General features: G+C 40.6%; 1 protein-coding gene across 4 annotated transcripts in view; it reads right to left on the minus strand.

Annotated features, from left to right (window-relative positions):
• UBR4 (ubiquitin protein ligase E3 component n-recognin 4) overlaps window positions 1-22,450 on the minus strand; it is a 139,581-nt gene that overhangs the window by 97,121 nt on the left and 20,010 nt on the right. For all 4 annotated transcript variants that reach the window (XM_021668430.2, XM_064363364.1, XM_064363365.1 and 1 more), the window contains exons 12-27: window positions 20,084-20,183; window positions 19,808-19,945; window positions 18,515-18,632; window positions 17,462-17,649; window positions 16,342-16,501; window positions 16,137-16,222; window positions 10,913-11,082; window positions 8,761-9,043; window positions 7,902-8,037; window positions 6,305-6,384; window positions 5,684-5,812; window positions 4,803-4,985; window positions 4,529-4,654; window positions 4,212-4,441; window positions 2,150-2,271; window positions 879-976 (exon numbers count right to left, since the gene is read on the minus strand). In XM_021668430.2, coding sequence (XP_021524105.2) covers window positions 879-976; window positions 2,150-2,271; window positions 4,212-4,441; window positions 4,529-4,654; window positions 4,803-4,985; window positions 5,684-5,812; window positions 6,305-6,384; window positions 7,902-8,037; window positions 8,761-9,043; window positions 10,913-11,082; window positions 16,137-16,222; window positions 16,342-16,501; window positions 17,462-17,649; window positions 18,515-18,632; window positions 19,808-19,945; window positions 20,084-20,183 — 2,347 coding nt within the window. The remainder of the gene's footprint in view (window positions 1-878; window positions 977-2,149; window positions 2,272-4,211; window positions 4,442-4,528; window positions 4,655-4,802; window positions 4,986-5,683; window positions 5,813-6,304; window positions 6,385-7,901; window positions 8,038-8,760; window positions 9,044-10,912; window positions 11,083-16,136; window positions 16,223-16,341; window positions 16,502-17,461; window positions 17,650-18,514; window positions 18,633-19,807; window positions 19,946-20,083; window positions 20,184-22,450) is intronic.

Consider the following 22,450-nt stretch of genomic DNA (forward strand, 5'->3'; position numbering starts at 1 on the left):
CTCACATGAAAAAAAAACTGATAAAAACTAAGACACCACTGAGGTTTGTAAACAATGGCCTCTACTCAGTACACACTGCTATTCATCCTGGGAAGGACAGTGGGGTGGGGAAAAGGAAGTAGTTAAATTTTAATTAGTACAAAGTTAACAGTTAAATGCAACAAATATTCAATACCACTTTCAAATGATTAGAATATAATATAATACACTATATTTAAAGTAAAACTATTGTTTGTCTATAATGACTGAGAAGGAACTGGATTTTGCAACGCATCTGGTCTCTACTAAAGCTCTGGGTGGTGTAAAGAGAGATCACGATCATAAGGCAGGGATAACAAGACTATAATATTTAGCTTTCCAAAAGAACTTCAGTAAGCGAATAATCGGTTAATAGAGGTCGTCTGAGCAGAGGATATACAAAGAGCAAGTAAACTGACAGAAGACTTGGTAGTATCTAAAAGCCTAGAGAAGCTAAAAGTGACCCCGTAAAACTGTTAAAAAAAGGAGCAGGTTCCTGACATATAACCTACAAAGGAAACAGTTAACATGTATTAAGAATTCATTTGCTAGATAATATGCTAGACACTTAACATTCAATACATTGAATCATCACAGCCCAACATTCAACTGGTCAAGAAACTGAGGCTCAAATAAATAAAATGATTTGTCTTCTGATAACACAAACTTCTAAGCAAAAAGGACATATGAGAAACAATTAGGTGATTAAATGCATTGATTATTGATTCAGTCATAGCCAATACTACTGCAGTATATGATCTTTTGATAGCTAGTTTAAGCCTAATTCCTTTAGAATCGAGAACAAAAGACAGAATGGCTAGCACTCAGGATTTCTACCCCTGGAACAGATAGGAACTCACCCAGGATCCAATATTGGGAAATTCATTGGTATTGATGTTGTTCCAGGACTCACACACAGCCTGCACTGACGATGGCAAATTCTGAACCAGTGTCGGACCTGGAGGCGACAAAAAGGACAAGGAATCATCACAACAAAGAGGGAATGACACAGAGCACGTTAAAAGCCAAACCCAAATGCACAAAGAAACAGTACAGCCCAGGCTGTCAAAATAATTAGTAAGATGGCTTAAATCGATATTTTAATAGCAGTACTATGTCCAAGAACCAGTTAATTGCTTAATAGCTAACACTCTCAATTGTAAGGTTTTCATTTCCCATTATATTCACTTTCTAATCGTACAAGTAAAGAAGACAACTGAAAATAAGATGTGAAGTGAGGGTGAGTCATTGCAAGTCAGACTGAAATCACCATTAAACATCTGCTCTCCTTTCTATAAACAGGTATCACTTTTCTCTTGATATCTTTTCTCTTTAAGACAAATCTTAAGGACAGGGATCATAACACACATTAAGAGCAGCATTCAATGAAGCAGTGCAATGTTCAACGAATGTTCAATGAATATTTAAAGCTTGAAATTAAGGAAAATACAAATAGCTGTAAATTTTAAACAATAAGAACTATACTTAACTCCAATCCAGCCCTTAGATTTTCTACCCTCAATTTCTCCCAAATCATTCCTAACCGAGCAAAGAGAATTTTCCAGGCACAAAGTACTAGCTTGCTAATCTTCCTATCCTCTATTAATGAAAAGAACACCAGCCTGGGCAACATAACAAGACCTCACCTCTACGAAAAAATTTAAAAATTATCTGGTGAGGTGGTGTGTGCCTGCAGACCCAGCTACTTGGGAGGCTGCAGCAGGGGGACTGCTTGAACACAGGAGGTCAAGGCTGCAGTGAGCTGTGACAGTGCCACTGCACTCCAGTCTGGCCGAGGGGGTGGTGGGGATGGAGAAGGGGTGCGGGGGAGGGGAGATCTGTGCTAAAGGCAAAATAGTCTTATGCTTTGGAACAAACAGATCCTGGTTTGGATCACAGATCCATCACTTGCAAGATGCAGGATTTTGGACAAATAACCTCTCTAGGCCTGAGTTTCTAAAGAGTAAAGGTTATTGTGAAGATCAAAACAGATAAACCTATGTAAATGCTTGATACACAAAAAGGCTCCAATAAATGGTAAAAGCCAGTAGGCAGCAAGGGAGAGAAGTAGTAGTATTAACAATAGCAGCTGTTGTAATAATATTATTCAAAAGCACATTCATTCACTTACCCAGAGTATTTGCCTTGCACCTACTAGAGCCAATAGCCAAAACAGCAGCAAAGCCTTGCAGTTTCTCCTTGGAAGGTTTCTCAGTTGTTCCCTCTTCATTAAAGTTCTGCAGCAAATAGGCTCTGGGGGAAAAACAGGGGGAAAGTAAAGCCATAGGAATCTAATCCCATCAGTTAGGAAAAACTAACCCTAGCTGGGCTGAAAATCCTCTATCTCGGTTTCCTAATCTATTTAACATAGTTGATAGTGCCTGCCCCTTCCTGGTCTCATAAGAATTCCAATGGGTAATTGTTTCCCAAAGAATGGCTCCTCCTCTGAAATGTTCCCAAAACATGATTTCCTGACAAGTCTGAGAAACAGTGAATACTATATCCATCCCCCTTCCCCCACCTCAGAAGATTGACAATGTAAAGGCTCTGAATACTATGTATTTTTAAACAAAACAAAACAAAACAAACTGTTTATCCAACATTTTGCAAACTTACGGGCCGGGAACGTTAATAGTTCAGTGTGGAAAGCACTGGCCTAATAGGCCAGATTAGAGCCTATTAATCTCCAGAGGGCAATGACTTGGTTGGCTTTGGCTACTGCTATAACCCTAGCACTGAGAAAAGTACCTGCAGCCACATACATTTGTTTATAAAATCTGCCTCAAACAGCCGCCCTCTATCTTCTGCAAGGCAGTCATACTAAGAGACAGCTTAGTTAAGTCTGACAAAGATCCAGGCCCCTTTAAAGCAGCCTAAAACCCCATAGAGCTGGGCACACGGTGGCTCAAGACTGTAATCCCAGCACTCTGGGAGTCTGGGGCAGGTGGATCACCTGAGGTCAGGAGTTTTGAGACCAGGCTGGCCAACATGGAGAAACCCCGTTTCTACTGAAAATACAAAAATTAGCTGAGTGTGGTGGTGCACACCTGTCCCAGGTACTTGGGAGGCTGAGGAGAATCATTTGAACCCAGGAGGCAGAGGTTGCAGTAAGCCAAGTTTGCGATACTGCACTCCGGCCTAGGTGACAAAGCAAGCCTCCATCTCAAAAAAAAAAAAAAAAAAGCCCCACAGAACAGGAGTGAACACTGAGGTCCGACAGGGACAAGATAAAGTAAATAAGCTTAAGAGAGTCCGGCGAGAACTCCTACAAGGGGAACTCATTCTTGGCTCCATTCTGTTACTGTTGTTTGGGAAGTCAGGCCCGGTTTTGCCAGTTCTTCCAATTTAAGAAAAGCCAGAAATCTAGAAATTGTGAATAATCTCCCAATTTTATATACTGAAATTAACTTTAACATATTTAAACACCATACAGACAAAGTCTACAGGGCATGCAATTTGCAGTCTTTGTTATAGAAAGAGTTGAATTTCAAATAACTTCTAAATCATTCGGAAATTTTTTTCTCCAACTACATATTATGACATTTAAAGAGAATTTAAGGGCCAGGCGTGGTGGCTCATGCCTGTAATCCCAGCAATTTGGTAAGCTGAGGTGGGTGGATCACCTAAGGTGAGCAGTTCGAGACCAGCCTGGCCAACATGGTGAAACCCCACCTCTACCAAAAATACAAAAATTAGCCATGGTGTGGTGGCACATGCCTGTAATCCCAGCTACTCAGGAGGCTGAGGCAGGAGAATCACTTGAACCCAGGAGGTGGAGGTTGCATTGAGCCAAGATCATACCACTGCACTCCAGCCTGGGCAACAAGAGCGAGACTCCATCTCAAAAAAAAAAAAAGTTATTTTAATAATAATAAAGAGCATTTAAGGAGCTTTAACTCAGTTAATAACAGAAATGACAGTGTTTAGAAAAATTATATCACCTTTCTTTGTATCCTGTAACTCAAATGGTACAAAATATTTAAAGAATTATAGACATTAAACTTCCTCCTGATTCTTTCTACACTATTTGAAAATTCCCTCATCAAGCACCCCTTCATTCTAGAGAAGAAAGCATTATACTATGGGGAAAAACCCCTAAGCTGACAAAACAGAAAAAACATAAAATTCTGAGTCACTGGCAGATCTGCAGAGTGAAGAGTCATGTGCATCTCTGGGCAGGCAGGTCACCACACCTGGTGAATGATGCATAGGTGTCAATGAGTTGTAGCGTGGCTGGAAGTAGGTTCTTGGTAATCTCAGACGACTTATGAGGATCGGTCTCAGCAGCCATCTTAGAAAAATGCTCATCCAAAGAGACCTGGACCTTTGAGATGGCGGCATCAAGGGTGTAGATGGACTGCAGACTGGGAATTTCATGCAGCTGCAAGACGGTGGTACAATCGATACTACAGAAGGATGAGATCTTTAAAAATATGCAAAATATAATTAGTTGTGGCAAAAGGCTAAGGTAGAAGCCAAGTTCTATCATTATGGTTCCAATACTACATACCTGTCGAGCGAAGTATTCCTCCACTATTTCAACATCGTATTTCACTGAGCTACACTTGGCAGTGGATGCCAGCTCTAGGAGTGAGCTAGCATGCTCAGCCTTCATTCCCTGTTTGATAAGGTGATCCTATTTGGACAGCAAGAAAAAGTGTTTAGGAGATCAATATAGGCAGAATCTAAGCTTTCATTATCTTCAAATTTAAAAGCTCCAGTAAGCACAAAACACTTTGACTTTGAATACTCTTAGCAGCAAGCTCTGTGTTCCGCTGTGGTACCTTTATCCAGTTGACATAGGAGCTGATCCGGAGCCGAGAAGACCATCGCAGAGTGTGCAAGATGTCACATTCACTCATCTCAGGTGAGTTCATAGATAGCTGGTTAATGTAAGTCTTTGATGGTGGCAAAATTCCTAGGATCCTCCACAATATCAAAAAGTAATACTGAAGGGCACAGGCCTCCTGGAGAAAGCAAAAGGAGCATAGAGGTAGTACTAGGTATTGCCTCAATATCTCTTTCACAGTAAGAACTGCTCCAAATACAACTTTTAAAGCAGAACTGTGTAGAGTCCTGATTTTCAACAGAGATTTGGCCCCCAAGCCTATTCTCCAGATCTTTCTAGAGAGTGCACCTAAGCAGAAAATGGCAGAACACACATACATATAATTTGCTCCATATTCTGTACATTTCTCATACCAAAAAGGCTATTCCAAGACAACTTCAGCTCCCCAATTAATTTACCAATTAACCAAAAGAGGGCAGGACACTCTGTTTAGCAGGACTGGAATCAGCTGTCCTTTTCTGTGGCCTGAAATTGCTTCTAGAAGTATAGAGACACAGTAACAGAGCCACAGAAAAATCTGAAGTGTGAGGCTTTCAATTTCACACATCAACCAATATTCACAGGACCTAAAGCACTTGGGGGGGACCACTAACTCTTAAATTACAGTTCTCTCAATGGTAACCAAAAAAATGCAAAACTGACAAAATTATCTTTAAGGTGAACATAGCTATCCAAACTATCTAGAAATACTGATGTATCAGTTAGTTTTGCAAATCAATATTTAATAAACTGATTACAACTCAGAAGGAAATTTCTGATAGAAATGATCAATGATCACACACAACCCGAAGACTTCTCTGGGTTCCATGGTCTTACCAAGGCTGTTACATTCTTGTTTTCCTTTCTCCTCACTGTATCAAGCTGGGACCCAGCTGCAAGCAGGGCTGTCAGTGCAGCATAAAGCTCATCATACTTGACAAGCTTGGAGAAAAGGACATCACATGCCTGACATCAAGAAAGAAAGACAATCATTTCTTTATTTTTAAAATATTTTTTCCCATTGCCTATGTATTATCGCTTATCCTCATGATCGACAAAATATACTGGTTCATTTCTCCTTGGAGCAGATTCCCATTCTGGGACCTTACTCACACTGTTTGCAAGCTACTGTGGGCACACAACTGCAGGCTTTAGAATAAGAAAGTAAGGCAATTATTTTTTGTCCATTAAAATACTTGGATGTGAAAAACGCTAACAAAGATTATCTTCAAAAATCAGGTGTCAGAGGTGCCAATCCAGAAAGGAAAACCCCCACAGCAAAAGTGCACCCAACAAATAAATCCAAGTAACATTTTCCTATTAGAATAAGCTCAAGTCATAATACAGATCACATTTCCTGACTATAAAAAGTAAGTCATTCCCTTTCCCCCTAGTAGGCTGTTTGTGGTGGAAACCATTTGACCAACATGTAAAATGCAGTTTTTAAATTCCTGGTACCACAGAATCGAGTCGGTTCAAATCATCCTCTGAGGCTTCTGGGGACAGGACACAGTAGAATCTGGGTTGTGGGACAGCATCTGAAAAGTAACAATTAAAACAATGTTTCATTCTTAACTCTGTCTAACTAGTATACAATGTAAAAACTCAGAAAATACTTTAGAACAAGGTTTCCCAGCCTCAACAATATTGAAATCTGGAGCCAGATAACTGTTTGTTGTGGGAGGCTATGCTGAGCATTACAGGAGATTTAACTGCAGCCCTGGCCTCTACCCACTGAATGCCAGTAGCAGGCCCAGCTGTGACAACCAAAACTATTTCTAGACATTGCCAAAAGTCCTGGAGGGGAGGGGGCAAAATCACCCATTGAGAACTATTGCTCTTAAGAGTTAAGTAAGATGCTCTACAAGCAAATGTCTGAACACATTAAACTTATATGCTATTTCCCTAACATCAAATAGTAAGAGATAACAGTAACCTCATACTAAGGCTTCACGAAAGTTTCTACAAAATACACTTAACATCTAATAATCCTTAGGATAAGTGGAAACACATACTAAAAATGAACACAAGAAATAACTCATCCAAAGAACAGACAATTGCTATACGAGAAAAACACTAGATATAATTTCATGTTCACATTCGTTTCAGACCAGCATGCCACCAAGAACCAAAAGGAAATTTAACTGTACATTAGAACCACAACTCTAAGGGAAAATAAGAAAAATTAATCACACAGAGTGGCAAGAATCCATATATTGTACCCTACAGCCAGACACCAGGATTCCGAATTTTTGTGTCTCAATTTGTTTTTTATTTTTTTGAGACAGGGGACTTATTTTGTCATCCAGGATGGAGTACAGTGGCGTGATCGCAGCTCACTGCAGCCTCAACCTCCCAAGCTCAAGCAATCCTTTCAAGGAGCTGGGACCACAGGCATGTGCCACCATGCCTGGCTACTTATTAAAATGATTTTTTGGTAGACAGGATCTATGTTGCCCAGGCTGGTCTCAAACTCCTGGGTTCAAGCGATCCTCCCACTTTGGCCTCCCAAAGGGCTGGGATTATAGGCATGAGCCACCATGCTCAGCCTCAATTTTGTTTTCCCCTTGAGTCAGAGTCTCATTCTGCCACCCAGGCTGGAGTGCAGTGGTGAAATCTCGGCTCACTGCAACTTCCGCTTCCCTGGTTCGAGTGATTCTCCTGCCTCAGCCAACCAAGTAGCTGGATTACAGGCATGCACCACCAACCTGGCTAAAATTTTTTTATTTTTTTTTTAACTAGAGATAGGGTTTCACCACGTTGGCCAGGCTGGTCTCAAACTCCTGACCTCAAATGATCCGCCCATCTCTGCCTCCCAAGGTGCTGGGATTATAGGCATGACCCACAGTACCTGGCCTCAATTTTTTAAAAAATATAAATGTAGGCTATGTGGGAGTCCATTTCTGAAATGTTTTAATCTATAGGTGATTTGCCACCCATAGGGATTACACTAAAGCAAATGACCAAAGATCCTTTAAGAGTCTCTAAGCTTCAAATTCAATCCCGCCAATGAGAATCAGTAAGTCAGTTTCTTACTGACAGTCTTCTTTCTGACCTGATGAGAAATGCTTAGACCAGTTTTCCTCTACTTCTTTGAACCCATGATAGAGAGGAGTGGTCACCCGGCGGCTGTTGCTGTCCTGGGATCCACTTGCCCACCCAAAAGGAGGACTTAGCAGGTTATGCTGTACCTTTTAAAACACAAATACTAAAATTAAAAGATACACAGTCACCATTCAGCTTTTCACTTAGGCATGATAATAGCTCGGTATATTGAATCTTGGTAATCTGAAGGTGGGTGTTCTACGTTCAAATCTTCTGTCTCATTGGGCACCATTCAGTTTTTCACTCAGGCATGATAATAGCTTGGTATACCAAAGCCTGGGAAACTCACAAACCAAATAAAAATTTAAATATTTTTCTGTGACTACTTTTGGAATGCATTTTTTGATGGAACATAAAGGGAATGGTGCTCATTGAAACATTTTAAGAAATGCTGAACACAGTAAGTCTGAACAAACCCTCCTATCCTCGTTTTGGATCTTAATAACAAAAGAATTTAACAATCCATAACATTTACTACTTGACTGTCATTCAACCACTAATACTCACTGAGGGCTGATGCTCAGGACACTGCATCAGACACAGGTACAACAGGGTAATCTGTGGAAGAATGCCTTTGAACACAGCCTACATCCCAATTTTAACAGATGCATCAAATCAAGTAATTACATTAATCACTTCAGGCTAAACATAAAGTACAAGTCTCAGTGGTTCTCCTAATCCTACCCATCAACCTACCAACACCTAAGACCTAAAGTGAGCAGGTCATCTGGGCTGTGGATCATGGTAACCACTTAGAAGAACAAAGCTCTGTATAATGGCAAAGCAAAAAAGAATGTGTTGGTTTGTACCTGCTCAAACAGATACACAGGGGCTTTGGAGTACTGATGAAGCAGATAATCAAAGATGAGAAGGAGGCGAGCCAAGATGAGTGGCACAGAGCGCATCTGAGCATCCATGTTAACACTCAACTCCTGGATGATCTGGACAAAAAGCGTCAATATGGCCCGCCGGCCTGTCTCAGTGAAGTTGTGGAAAATGAGGAGGAGCAGCTGCAGGTGTTCCACATTCAAATCTTCTGTCTCATTGGGTACCATGCCTTGCAGGGCATTCTGCTTCATTGTAGACAGAAACCTACCACAGAGAAAAGATGACTATGTCTGGTGAGAAAAAGTCAAAGCATCCCCTAAGAGTTATAATGTCAAGCACTAGAAGAGTTAAATTTCCTAAACCCAGGCATTAAGGTAACAAATTAAGGAAGAAAGAAAGGCTAAATGGAAAAGAGAAGACAGAAGCTAAATTTTGGCTAAAAAAAAGTCAGATATGGCCAGCCAGGCACAGTGACTCAGTCTATAAACCCAACACTTTGGGAGGTCAAGGGGAGGACTGCTTGAGGCAAGCCAGGAGTTCAAGACCAGCCTAGGAAACAAAGCAAGACCTTGTATGCACACAAACTTTAAAAAGTAGCTGGGCGTGCTGGTGCACATGTGTAGTCCTAGCTACCGGAGGCCGAGGTGGGAGAATTGCTTGACCCCAGGAGGTCAAGGCTGCAGTGAGCCATGACTGTGCCACAACACTTCACCCTGAACAAGAGAGCAAGGCCCTGTCTCAGAAAAGACAAAATTATCAAATTCAGCCACATAAACATTTTCCTTTTCTTGGGGAGACAAAGGCTCACTCTGTCACCCAGGCTGGAGTGCAGTGGCATGATCTGGACTCATTGCAACCTCTGCCTCCCAGTTTCAAGCAATTTTCCTGCCTCAGCCTCCAGAGTAGTTAGGATTACAGGTATGCACCACCATGCCCAGTTAATTTTTGTATTTTAAGTAGAGACAGGGTTTTACCATGTTGGCCAGGCTGGTCTGGAACTCCTGATCTCAAGTGATCCACCTGCCTCAGCATCCCAAAATGCTGGGATTACAGGCATGAGCCACTGCGCCCAGACACAAAAACATTTTCAAGAGTTCTTCAGCTCTCTCAATTGTGGCCACAGGAGTGTAATGCCCACCCTGTCATTTGTGACAATGAAAAGTACTACAAGCTTCCCACAAAAATGTTGCTATTATTCCTTTCTGATTAATAAACCTGGACAGGTAGAACCAATTCAATTACTTTTCCCCTACTTTGATTCCATCATTTAATTCTAGTTTGGAGAGTGCACACTACAGGTTAAAAATCACTGCATGATAATAGTCAAAAATAACAGACTGTAAAGTAATAAAAAAGAAATTATACTATTCAGAGAACTTGTCAGAAGAGCTTTTAAGCAAAAAAGGAATGAATGTAGCCAACTGTTTCCACTGCCTTTGGCTATTAGGAAAGAGATTTGTGTTTTAATAAGGGTTTCCCTCATTGCACCCCCCTACCCTCTCAGCCTTTTTGTAAGATTCCACCAGGAAAAAATACAGTGGGTCTTTGGCATTCAAGGAGGTTTATGATTTCTCAAATCCAGCATTAGGGCTATTTGATCCTAGAATGGGGAACAGAAAGCAAAGCCTTTTAGGAAAACAAACTGCTTTGAAGACTTCTAACCATGTAAACAAAAATGGCAAATACAGGTCCATCTAAAGAGGATTTAGATGATTAATCTGAGCTTCCCCCAAGGAAAAAAATTCTTTAAAATTTGTCCAAAAAAGACTGCAAGTTCCTCTAAGTGGTTTCATGCTGAAAGCAAAATAACCAAGGACAGAGTTGACTTCCCTGCTTGTCTTTCAAAAAAACAGGTCAGCATAAAATTAGTTCTGTTCAAGATTGTGGTTCCATCTAATGATTATAACCAAATCCCCCATGTGCTGCAGGAAAATTTTATTTCCAGACCAAAGTTGACATACTTGTTTTTTTAACAGCCCAGCCCATCTCCAACTCCATCCCTCTTCTACCCTCCCCACTCTAAACATTACAGCAACGCCTCAAAGCCACAGATTAACTACAAAGAAGTCAAACAAATAAAAAAGGAAATAACCTTCTCCCTTCTCTATAGGCCTTCTCTTGGAGGCATCTTACCTGTCCCAGACTTTAAGGCATTCAGGGACGTCAGGGTCACCTTGAGCACTGGCTTTATGTTGCCAGATGAGCAGGAGGCGTGAAAGCACAGAGAGGCTTTGAGGGTGAATGTACAAGGGCCAAGGGCCCTCAGAAAAAGGAGCCACTCCCAACTGCTGCAACAGTGTGTTCTGACAAGAAAGACATGGAAGAGACCATCAGGAAACAGACGTGCGATAAAGTCAAAAGGTTACTCACGTTCTCAAAAGTAAGTTTGTTTGTTTTAACATTGGACACAGTATTTTAAAGAAAGGACCTAGAAATTCAGATTTTGGAATAGTCTGGATAAAGATCATTTAGGTCAACAAATGAGAAAAACATGAATGAAAACTTACTGATCTAACCTAATTAACGTCTACACTTAATGAGTGTCAGTTATGGGCTACTGAAAACGGAAAAAGGCACTGAGATGAGCAGAATCAGGATCATTTTGTAAATGGACAAAATATGAAAAGCTGTTGCCTTTGAAAGCAAACTTCTTGAACAACTGTAACAGCTAATAGTTTTACTTTCATAATCAGTTACATAATACAAATAACACCCAAAAGGGGAAGATCCAACAACATATAGATCCAACAACTTGCACTGGCAGTATGAGCAGAGCCTGTGAGAGCTCTAAGCACCTAGAACTCATCAAGGCTGTTCTTTACCTCCACGTGCAGCATGTCTTTCACATAAGAATTAATTTTCAACACAGTTAATTAAGCTGCAAATTATCTTCTTAAACACACACACACAAACTGAGCAAGATGCCAATGGAAAACCAGACAGATGCCTGCTTTCTCATTTGGCTTCAGAAGACACAAAGCATCGTTACTGCAGGATGTAGTATACATTTCTAAGTCTGCCAAATTAATTTGTATTCTTATACTACATGCTCAAGGACCCTTCCTTGGAAATGAATGTTACGCAAAATGTCACTGGCCTCAGGAGCAGTTTCCGTGCACTGGGCAGTTACTATAGGTTGAGCTAAGCACAGAGCATACACTGTTGTCACACTGGATGTACCAGGCAGGAAGTATCATGTGCTCCTTGGATGTGACAGGAAGTACTATGTGCTCCTTGTCACTGATGAGGGAAGATGAAGAACATGACCAAAGTTTTAAGGTCTCTAAGTGGTAAACCCAGGTTTATCTCTAAAATCATGTACTTCTTTTTTCTTTTTGTGAGATAGAATCTCACTCAGTCACCCAGGCTGGAGTGCAACTGTGCAATCTCAGCTCACTGCAACCTCCACCTCCCAGGTGCAAGTGATTCTTGTGCCTCAGCCTACTAAGTAGCTGGGATTACAGGCATGTGCCACCACGCCTGGCTAATTTTTTTATTTTTACTAGAGACAGGGTTTCACCTCATTGGCAGGGTTTGTATTAAACTTCTGGCCTCAAGTGATCCGCTGCCTCAGCCTCCCAAAGTGACACAGTGCCCGGCCTCCACACCCATGTTCTTAACCACTATGCTCAACACAGTCATAAACAATTTCTCAATCCCTAAGTTCAGTGAAACAATTAAAAAAAATAAATAAATCTTCCTGAGCTACAAGAAAAATACTAACTGTAGCACAATTCTAATAATGGAAAAATCTAAATGTTCAAATCAAGGGGCGTATCTAGCCATAAATAGGGATAAGTAACATATATTCCTTATAATGCTATTTTTTAACACTTTTTTTTAGCTTTTGTTTTTCATCTTTGTGTCAGTTTTTCAGGCCTCAGAGCCACAAACATGAGCGAACATTCCACAGGAACTTGGTCTTTCCCTCCCACTCCCATCCTTCCTTCTCAGCTTTAAGTAAGGTAACTGACTCTCTAAAAAGTCAAACTGTACCACAGTCCATCTAGCAGCAGAACTCTGGCTGAGCCCTTCCTTCCTCCACTCCTCTTTCTTCTTTTTGAGATGGAGTTTCACTCTTTTTGCCCAGGCTGGAGTGCAATGGTGCGATCTTGGCTCACCACAACCTCCACCTCCCAGGTTCATGCGATTCTCCTGCCTCAGCCTCCCAAGTAGCTAGGTTTACAGGCATGCACCACCACACCCAGGTAATCTTGTATTTTCAGTATGGACAAGGTTTTACCATGTTGGTCACGCTGGTCTCGAACTCCTGACCTAAGGTGATCTGCCCACCTTGGCCTCCCAAAGTGCTATGGTTATAGGTATGAGCCACCATGCTTGGCCGTTATTTTTTTTTTTCTTTAGATGGAGTCTCGCTCTGTTGCCCAGGCTGAAGTGCAGTGGCACAATCTCAGCTCACTGCAACCTCTACCTCCAAGGTTCAAGCAAGTCTCCTGCCTCAGCCTCCCAAGTAGTTGGAACTACAAGTGCACACCACCATGCCCAGCTAATTTTTGTATTTTTAGTAGACACAGGGTTTCACCATGTTGGCCAGGATGGTCTCTATCTCTTCACCTCGTGATCCACCCGCCTCGGCCTCCCAAAGTGCTGGGATTACAGGCATGAGCCACCACGCCCAGCCCTCCACTCCTCTTTCATACTGGCATTTCTGAGGGTTCAGCCTCAGCCTTCAGCTCTCTTGCTAGTCTCACTGTTTCTCATTACTTCAAAAACTGTCCCAGTTTAATTCCTGAATTTCAGACTCACATTCCCAACTATATTCTAGACACTGGCACCCAAAACTTCATCATCATTAAACTGAAACCTTAGGCCAAGCAATGTCTCACACCTACAGTCCCAGCTATACCCAAGACTGAAGTGGGAAGAAGATCACTTGGGTCAGGAGTTAGAGCAGCATGGGCAACATAGTGAAACATCATCTCTTAAAAAAAAAAAAAAAAAAAAAAACTAGCAACTAGCTGGGCATGGTGGCATACATGCATAGTCCCAAAAGGCTGAGGGCAAGAGTAAGGCTTGAGCCCAGAGTTCAAGACCAGCTTGGGAGATATAGTAAGATCCTCACCTCTAAAAATAAATAAATAAATAAAACAAAACCCAATCTCTCTTACCCCCAAACCAACTCTCCTTCCTGACTTTCCTGACCCTATTAATGACAATAGCATCCTTCTACTCTCATTTGAGTTTTAAACTCAGGCAATATCCAAGACTCCCTCCTTTCCATGCTCTTCACCCCATTCAAATAATGGCCCATGATCTCTGCAAAATGTCCTATGCCATATCTCCCTCCTTTTTCATGATCTCACACTAATTCAAGTTATGTTTATTTCTTCAGTGTCTATAATAGTACCTGGTACATAGTAGATTCTCAATAAGTATTTATTGAACAAATGAACGAAGAGACTGCAATAATATTAAATAATAATACAATTATAAAGACAGTTAACATTTAGTAGTTACTAGTACTAGGTACCAAGCACTATTTTTGTTTTATTTGTCTTGTATGGTAAAATATCATAACATAAAATTTACCATTTCAAACACTTTTGCATGAACAGTTCTGTGGCATTAAGTGCATACACATTATTCTGCAACCCTTACTACCATCCACGTCCAAAACGTTTTCATCTTTCCCAAGTGAAACACTTCACACACTCAACACCAAGTCCCCATTTCCCCTCCTCCCTCCCCCAGGCATCCACCACTCTACTTTCTGTCTCTATGACTTTGACTACCTAAGTCCCTCATAAGTGGAACCATACAGGGTTGTACTTGTGCTTTGGTGACTGATTTATTTAGTATTCTGCCTTTAAGGTTCATCCACATCACAGCATGAGTCAGACTTTCTTTCCTTCTGAAGGCTGTGTTAACAGTCATTGTATGGATGGATTACATTTGCTCACTTACACCTAATGGGTGTAAGTGAAGTAGTATCTCACTGTGGTTCTGAGTCACAAACATAGTGGAATATCATAGAGTAGTCCAAACAAGAACTACAGAAATAAATAACAATATAGATGAATCTTGGCAGTATAGTACTATATCATAATATATGACAAAAAGAGCCTGAAAAGATTACATAGAGCTTGATGTCATTTACTATAAAACTACAAGCAGGCCAGGCATGGTGGCTCACGCCTGTAATCCCAGCACTTTGGGAGGCCGAGGCAGGCGGATCACGAGGTCGAGAGATGGAGACCATCCTGGCCAACATGGTGAAACCCCGTCTCTACTAAAAATACAAAAAAATTAGCTGGGGGTGGTGGCGCACGCCTGTAGTCCCAGCTACTTGGGAGGCTGAGGCAGGAGAATTGCTTGAACCCGGGAGGCGGAGGTTGCAGTGAGCCGAGGTCGTGCCACTGCACTCCAGCCTGGCACCTGGTGACAGAGTGAAACTCTGTCTCAAAAAAAAAAAAAAATTACAAGCAATTTGTAAAACTTTTTTTAAACGTAGGGAATATGGATTATATATGTAGATACACATATATATAAATACGTGACTAAGGACATCAGGAACTTGAGATTTAGAAGTCAAGACAACAGCTGCTTCAGTGGGGAGAGAACCATGTGTGCTGGTGGTGGGTTTGCAAGTACAAATGTATATGAGAGCATCTATCTCCTATAATTTGATGGATTCTTTTAAAACACAAAGTTTAACTTGTCTTTCTTCAGTTACTAAGGATGCTAAACATTTTTCCTCTGTTTATCGACCACTTATAATTCTTTTTATATAAATTGTCTGCTTGTGTATTTGTCTACTTTTCTGCTAACATAATCATCAGGAGTTTCTGTTTGTTTTTGTGGGTTTTCCTTCTTTAAGCTTACTGACTTAGGATAAAGGAAACATTTTTTTTTTTTCTCGAAATGATCCTAAATATAAGACACAGGGACATACTAGAATCACCTCTCAATGCTCTTTCCAGGGAGGGGATTTAATGGCAAACTGTTCCTTAACAATTGGAGCTACAAGGCCAGGCGCAGTGGTTCATACTTGTAATCCCAACACTTTGGGAGGCCAAGGCAGGTGGATCATTTGAGGTCAGGAGTTCAAGACCAGCCTGGCCAACACTGTGAAACCCCGTCTCTGCATAAAATACAAAAATTAGCCAGGTATGGTGGCATGCGCCTGTAATCCCAGCTACTTGGGAAGCTGAGGCAGAACAATTGAACCCAGGAGATGGAGGTTGCAGCAAGCCGAGATCACGTCACTGTACTCCAGCTTGGGTGACACAGCAAGACTCCATCTCAAAAAACAAACAAACAAAAAAACAATTGGAGCTACAGCCTACGGAAGCTGGTCTAATGAGCTCTTGTCTAGATGGTCACAGCACACACCAACCTGCAGGTTAGGTGACTGAAGGTCAGAGGTTACCAGAGAGTGGTTGAAGTGATAGAGAGCTGCAGCAAACTCTTCATCTGATGAACCTTGAAAACAAGTAGAAAAGCCAATTATTTAAGTAGTTATTGACTGCACCACACCTCTCTGTCAACAGCCAAACTCCATGAGAAAAAAAATCCACCAGGCACATATCTTGTCTACTGACCCTTGAGTCCATCTTTGTCCACCTCCTTGATGATACTGGCTAGGGTGGCCATATGGTGTTCCGAAAGAGATACACTCAGATAGTTTCGGATAAAATTGTTCCGAGAGTTCAACATGGAAGAGGTGATGAAGTTCAAAATGTTGGAAGCCAGACCTAAGAACTGAAAGGAACACACAAAAACAGCTCTTATCAGGTCATAAGCCCAGCATTCCTACAAACTCTGATTACAAAGATAAAATAAAATATCCTGATAGTTCTCATGCAATAAACACGATGAATTAAAGAATCAGATTTTAAATCACTTACAATGGGCCTAAGTTTAATTATGAGAGTCTTTCCCATGTAATTCTACCAGTTACACAAAATGGTATTCCAGTTTAACATAACAGAGGTTATAAAATAGTGCATTTTGTAACAGGATTTCCAACTAGACTGATCCAATTCTTTTGTTCTCCTAAGGTCCTCTGTCCAGCTCCAATTCATTACTGATATATTCAATCCTGAAGCCTATATTAATGATTATTACACATATATAGAATTTCTGGCTCTTCATTTCCCTACTAAAATTAAATTGAATTATTGTATAAATGTTTTATGTCCACATCCTTGACTAGACTATAAGCTATATGAAGGCAAGAATTATATCTACCTCACTCACATCATCAGAACGGGAACTGACACTTACTAGATAATCAATACTGGCTGAACCAACAGTTCAACCACAGCAGGCACTTATGATGTATCAGACCTATGCTAAGCACTTTACAAATAGTCTCTCTTTAAGATGTCACAACACCTTTAGATGCAGGTACAATCACTCTCATATGATAGGAGACAAAACCAAGGCTGGAAAAAATTCAGATTCTTGCCCAAGGTCACGAAGCCATTAAGTGATAGAAGTAAGTTTCAAACCTACTTCTGATCAATTCTAAAGGCTAGTAGAGAAACAGTAACTGTCATACAAGTTATTTAATGAAACTTAATCAAGACATGTAAGTCCTAAGCAAAAATATCTTTAAACATTACAGTTATTCAACCTAAAAATAGTTCAAATGATCTACTTCTCATACCCCTAGCCCCCCATATCCACTTCCCCTAAACCTTAAAAACCTACTCTTACCAACTCAGGATCTTTGCGACTCGCCAAAATGTTGCCCTTCTCACCAGAGGTCTGCTTACTAGGGCTTTTAACCCGAGGAGAGCTTTCCAGTGGAGGAGGTGGGGGAGGGGGCGGAGGTGCTGCTTTCTCTTTACTGGGAGAAATAGTCTCCTCAAACCATTGCCCCAAAATAGGTTCACTGTCATCATCTGAATAGAGAAAGAGAAAGTAACAAAAATAAATTTTTAAAAAATGTTTTTAGTGTATCTGCTTCCTAAAAGTGCTTAAGTCAAAAGGAACACAAGAATATCCCGATTGTGATGGTGGTTACAAGGTTGCATATATTTATCAAAACTCATCTAAATGCATACATAAAATAAGAGCACCTTACTGCATGTTAATTATACCCCAATAAAACTGATTTATTTTTTCTTTAAGGAGCCCAACAAAGAAAGAGAAACAACTTCACATTATTTTACTAGTAAAACATTTTCAAGAGCAAATTTATACTTGCCTTATCAACCATAAATCACAGGATGTAAGAATCACACCTCCCTTCGTATTTCACATTGCTCCCACAAACCTGACTATGAAAGAATCTGAGGTACTTACCTTATTCACTCTCATCAAATTAAGGCAGGAGGGCATGCCAGTGTGTTCACTACCACAGGATTAGGTTTCTCTACTCAAGCTTCCCTAAACTACGCCTATGACAACATCCAAACCCAACACCTCACTTGTGACCTTTTGAGTTTCACTGAGAAAGCTTAGAGCAGAGGTCAACAGATAAGAAGAAATATGCAACAATTGAGATGTTTTCTGATTTTGGAGGAAAAGGAATGGAAAGTAACCTGGGCTTGGCTGAAAGTTGTGTCCATCATTCATTCCTCAACAGCTCAACTTACTCTTAAATAACATGTCATCTTTGAGTGCACATAAAACCAAGGTCCAGGCTAAGCAGGTGAAAACAAAATGGAAGCTTTTGTTTGTTCAGGAAACTACAAGAACCTGCTGAGAATACTCCTGCTGCACTCTATAGCTTATCTCGGGGAGAGAGAAAAGAGTGGCCTCTACCTTGGCTGCTGTCCTCCTCCGTGCTACTGAAATCATCCTCATAGTAAGTATTGGAGTCAGTAGAGGCACTGGCATCACTGCTCATGGAGCCCTTCCTCTGCCGCTGCAGGACGCATGCCTAGGAAAATGACAATTACAAAACCAGAGCTATCCTACTTAATCTCATTCACCACATGAAAACTTTCTCCATATCTCATTATCTTTTTTCTAAATCCAAGAAGTATGCCTCTTAATGGCTCCCTTAAGGACCTTCACCGCTTTATCCCACAAAAACACTACTAACCAGAGATGTGGACAAGAACTGAAAAACGGAATGTTACTACAGTGTCCTCTATGCTTCTGCTTCAGTATGCCAATCATCACAAATCACCACGTAGCCACGTGTATCACAATACTGATAATCAATAACTGATTTAAATGTTTGGACAGATTCAACCAGTTAAGAATTCTCACTTCTGGCCGGGTGCAGTGGCTCATGCCTGTAATCCAGCACTTTGGGGGCCCAAGGCGAGTGGATCATGAGGTCAGGAGATCAAGACCATCCTGGCCAACATGGTAAAACCCCATCTCTACTAAAAATACAAAAAATTAGCTGGGCGTGGTGGCATGCAGCTGTAGGACCCGCTACTTGGGAGGCTGAGGGAGGAAAATTGCTTGAACCCGGGACTCAGAAGCTGCAGTGAGCCGAGATTGCGCCACTGCACTCCAGCCTGGGTGACAGAGCAAGACTCTGTCTCAAAAAAAAAAAAAGAATTTCTTCTTCAACACCATTATCACAACTTTGGATCTATAAAGGTCATGGTGTATAGTCAGTCTTATTCATTTCAAGAAGGTTACACACACACACACACACACACACATATAATGTATATATAATTGTGTATGTACACACATATATACATATATGTGTATATATGTATATATGTACACACATATACATATATGTGTATATATGTATATATGTATACACACATATGTATATATGTATGTATACACACATGTGTATATATGTATGTATACACATATATATGTATGTATGTATAGACATATGTATGTATGTATACACATGTATATATGTATGTATACATATGTGTATATATGTATATATGTACATACACACACAATTATATATACATTATATATATGTATATGTGTGTGTAACCTCAAAATGAATAAGACTGACTATATGTATAGTATATACATATAGTGTATACGTACTATATATATATTTGTACATATACACACAATTATGAGACATTCTTCCAAATTATCAGTGGATTGACTCCCACCCACCTTTCTGTAGGAAGTTGAAAGTAACGTCAAGAGTAGGTTCATCAGTGGGACAGAGTCAATCAGCCGTTGAATCCTCTGTATGGAGGTGCTCTGAGCCATAATGCTCAGAGCTGCAGGAGGTCCATCTGTCTCCCAACCCTGAAGGCAACAATATCAAAGGGAAATTAATGATACCACTCAGGCAGAAAAACAACCTGAGTTGATGGATCAAGCTAGCATGGCCAGAAGTGAATCTAGCAATCAATATGCTGATCACCATGAGTATAACCTCCTCACCTTGTGAAGGGCCTCCACTTGTAGGTCTTGAAAGAGAGAAGTTAGCAGTTTGATGGCATGGTTTGCCAATATTACTGAGAGTACCCCAAATCCCTGATGCCTACACAAAGAAAAAGGAAAACACAAACCTTAAAATAATTAACATAAATCACAACCTCTGAAACAGTAGATCTTGACATTTTGGGGTCTTAGACCCCTTTGAGACTCTGTGGACCTTTCTTCAGGAAATAAATTATACATACATACATCTGTATATAATTCCTGAAGTTCACAATCTCCTTGAACCCCATCCACAGATGGCCTAAGGATCTGCAAGGCTTCAGGTTAAGAACTCCTGGGCTAGGCATGGTGGCTCACACCTTAAATCTCAACACTTTTAGAGCCTGAGATGAGAGAATCACTTGAGCCCAGAAATTTGAGACCAGCCTGCGCAACCTAGGAAGGGAGACCCTGTCTTTACAGAAAAGTTAAAAAGTTAACCGGGCGTGATGGCATGTACCTATGGCCCCAGCTACTTGGGAGGCTGAGGTGCGCCACTGCACTTCAACCTGGATGACAGAACAAGACCCTGTCTCAAAACAAAAAGACAAATAAATAAATAAGTAAGTAAAACCTCCTAGAATAGAAGAAACTCCCAAATCCAAAAATTTTTGGAATTTAAACCATCAATTCAAAGCTAACAGGTCATGCAAAGATGCTGACTTTTAAATGTAGATTGAACTTCTAAAGAATCATTATTTTGAAAAGAAGAAGGTTAAAATGGCCAATTTCTATAAAATATCTGGAAACAAATCTAAGAGAATAAAAAGAGAGGCCAGGAGCAGTGGCTCATGCCTATAATCCTAGCACTTTGAGAGACCAAGGTGGGAGGATCACTTGAGCCCAGAAGTTTAAGACCAACCTGGGCAACATGGCAAGACCCCGCCCATCTCTACAAAATATTAAAAACTTAGCCAGGCATGGTGGCACACACCTGTGGTGTCAGCTACCCAAGAGGCTGAGGCAGAAGGATCACTTGAGCCCAGGAGGTGGAGGCTGCAGTGAACTGTGTTCATGTATTCATACTACTGCACTCCAACCTGGCCAATAGCGTGAGTCTCTGTCTCAAAAAAAAAAATAGAAAAGAAAATTACATTTGAGTCAAGTGTTTTCCTCCTGTTCAAAATGTCCACATAAAAAAGGGTTAATGTATCCAATTTGTAAGCTCATATAAATCAAAAAGAAAAAGGAACAAATACAGGTCAGATGCAGTGGCTCACACCTTTATCCCAGCATTTTGTGGGGCCAAGGCAGGAAGACTGCTTGAGGCCAAGAGTACGGGACCAGCCTGGTCAACACAGAAAGACCCCATCTCTACAGAAAATTTTAAAAATTAGCTGGGCATGGTGGTGCAGACCTGTAGTCCTAGCTACTTAGGAGGCTTGAGGTGGGAGGATCACCAGAGCCCAGAAGTTCAAGGTTACAGTGAGCAATGATCATAACATTGCACTCTAGCCTAGGAGACAAAGTGAGCATCTATCTCTGTAAAAATAATAATTAAAAAATTAAAAAGAAAATGACAAACACCAAAGAGAAAACCAAGGCAAAGGACATAAGGTAGTTCACAAAAAAAAAAAAAAGCACAAATGACCAATAAATACGTGAAATGAAACACAATCACACTAGTAATCAAAGAAATACAAATGCATGAAATACCATAGCATTTTCTCCTCTAAGATAATAAGCAAACATGAAGTCTAACGATACCCAGTGTCAAAGAGGGCAAGGACAAATGGCATATAAACACACAGCTGGTGTCAATGCAAATTAGTGTTACTTTTCTAAAGAGTAGTTTGACAAAATATTTCCAATTTTTAAATGTGTGAGCCCTTTGTCCTAACAACTGTACTTTTGGGAATTCATCCCAAGAAGACAATTGAGTTCCCAAAAGTTTATATTTCAGGAAGTTATCAAAGCAAAATTTTTCAAAACAAGACATTTGGAACGATCTAAATAAGTGCTTAGCAATAGGGGAATTAGTCAACTATGGTATATTTACATAATGGAATACTACTGGCCATTAAAAACTGGGGGAGACAGCGGGGAGTGGGGAGTTGGGGAGAGATAGCATGGGGAGAAATGCCACATATAGGTGAAGGGGAGGAAGGCAACAAATAACACTGCCATGTATGCACCTATGCAACAATCTTGCATGTTTTTCACATGTACCCCAAAACCTAAAATGCAATAAAAAAAAAAAAAATTGACATTTTAACAGTGTCACTGAAAACATGTTGCAGTATTTCATATACACTGATCCCATTTCTGTAAACTTAACATACTTTTTATATGTGCACAGAAAAATGTCTGAAAGAATGTTTACCAATT

Source organism: Aotus nancymaae, unplaced genomic scaffold (assembly GCF_030222135.1).
Source record: "Aotus nancymaae isolate 86718 unplaced genomic scaffold, 86718_ANA_hifiasm-v0.15.2.pri h1tg000053l, whole genome shotgun sequence".
Classification (NCBI taxonomy): domain Eukaryota; kingdom Metazoa; phylum Chordata; class Mammalia; order Primates; family Aotidae; genus Aotus; species Aotus nancymaae.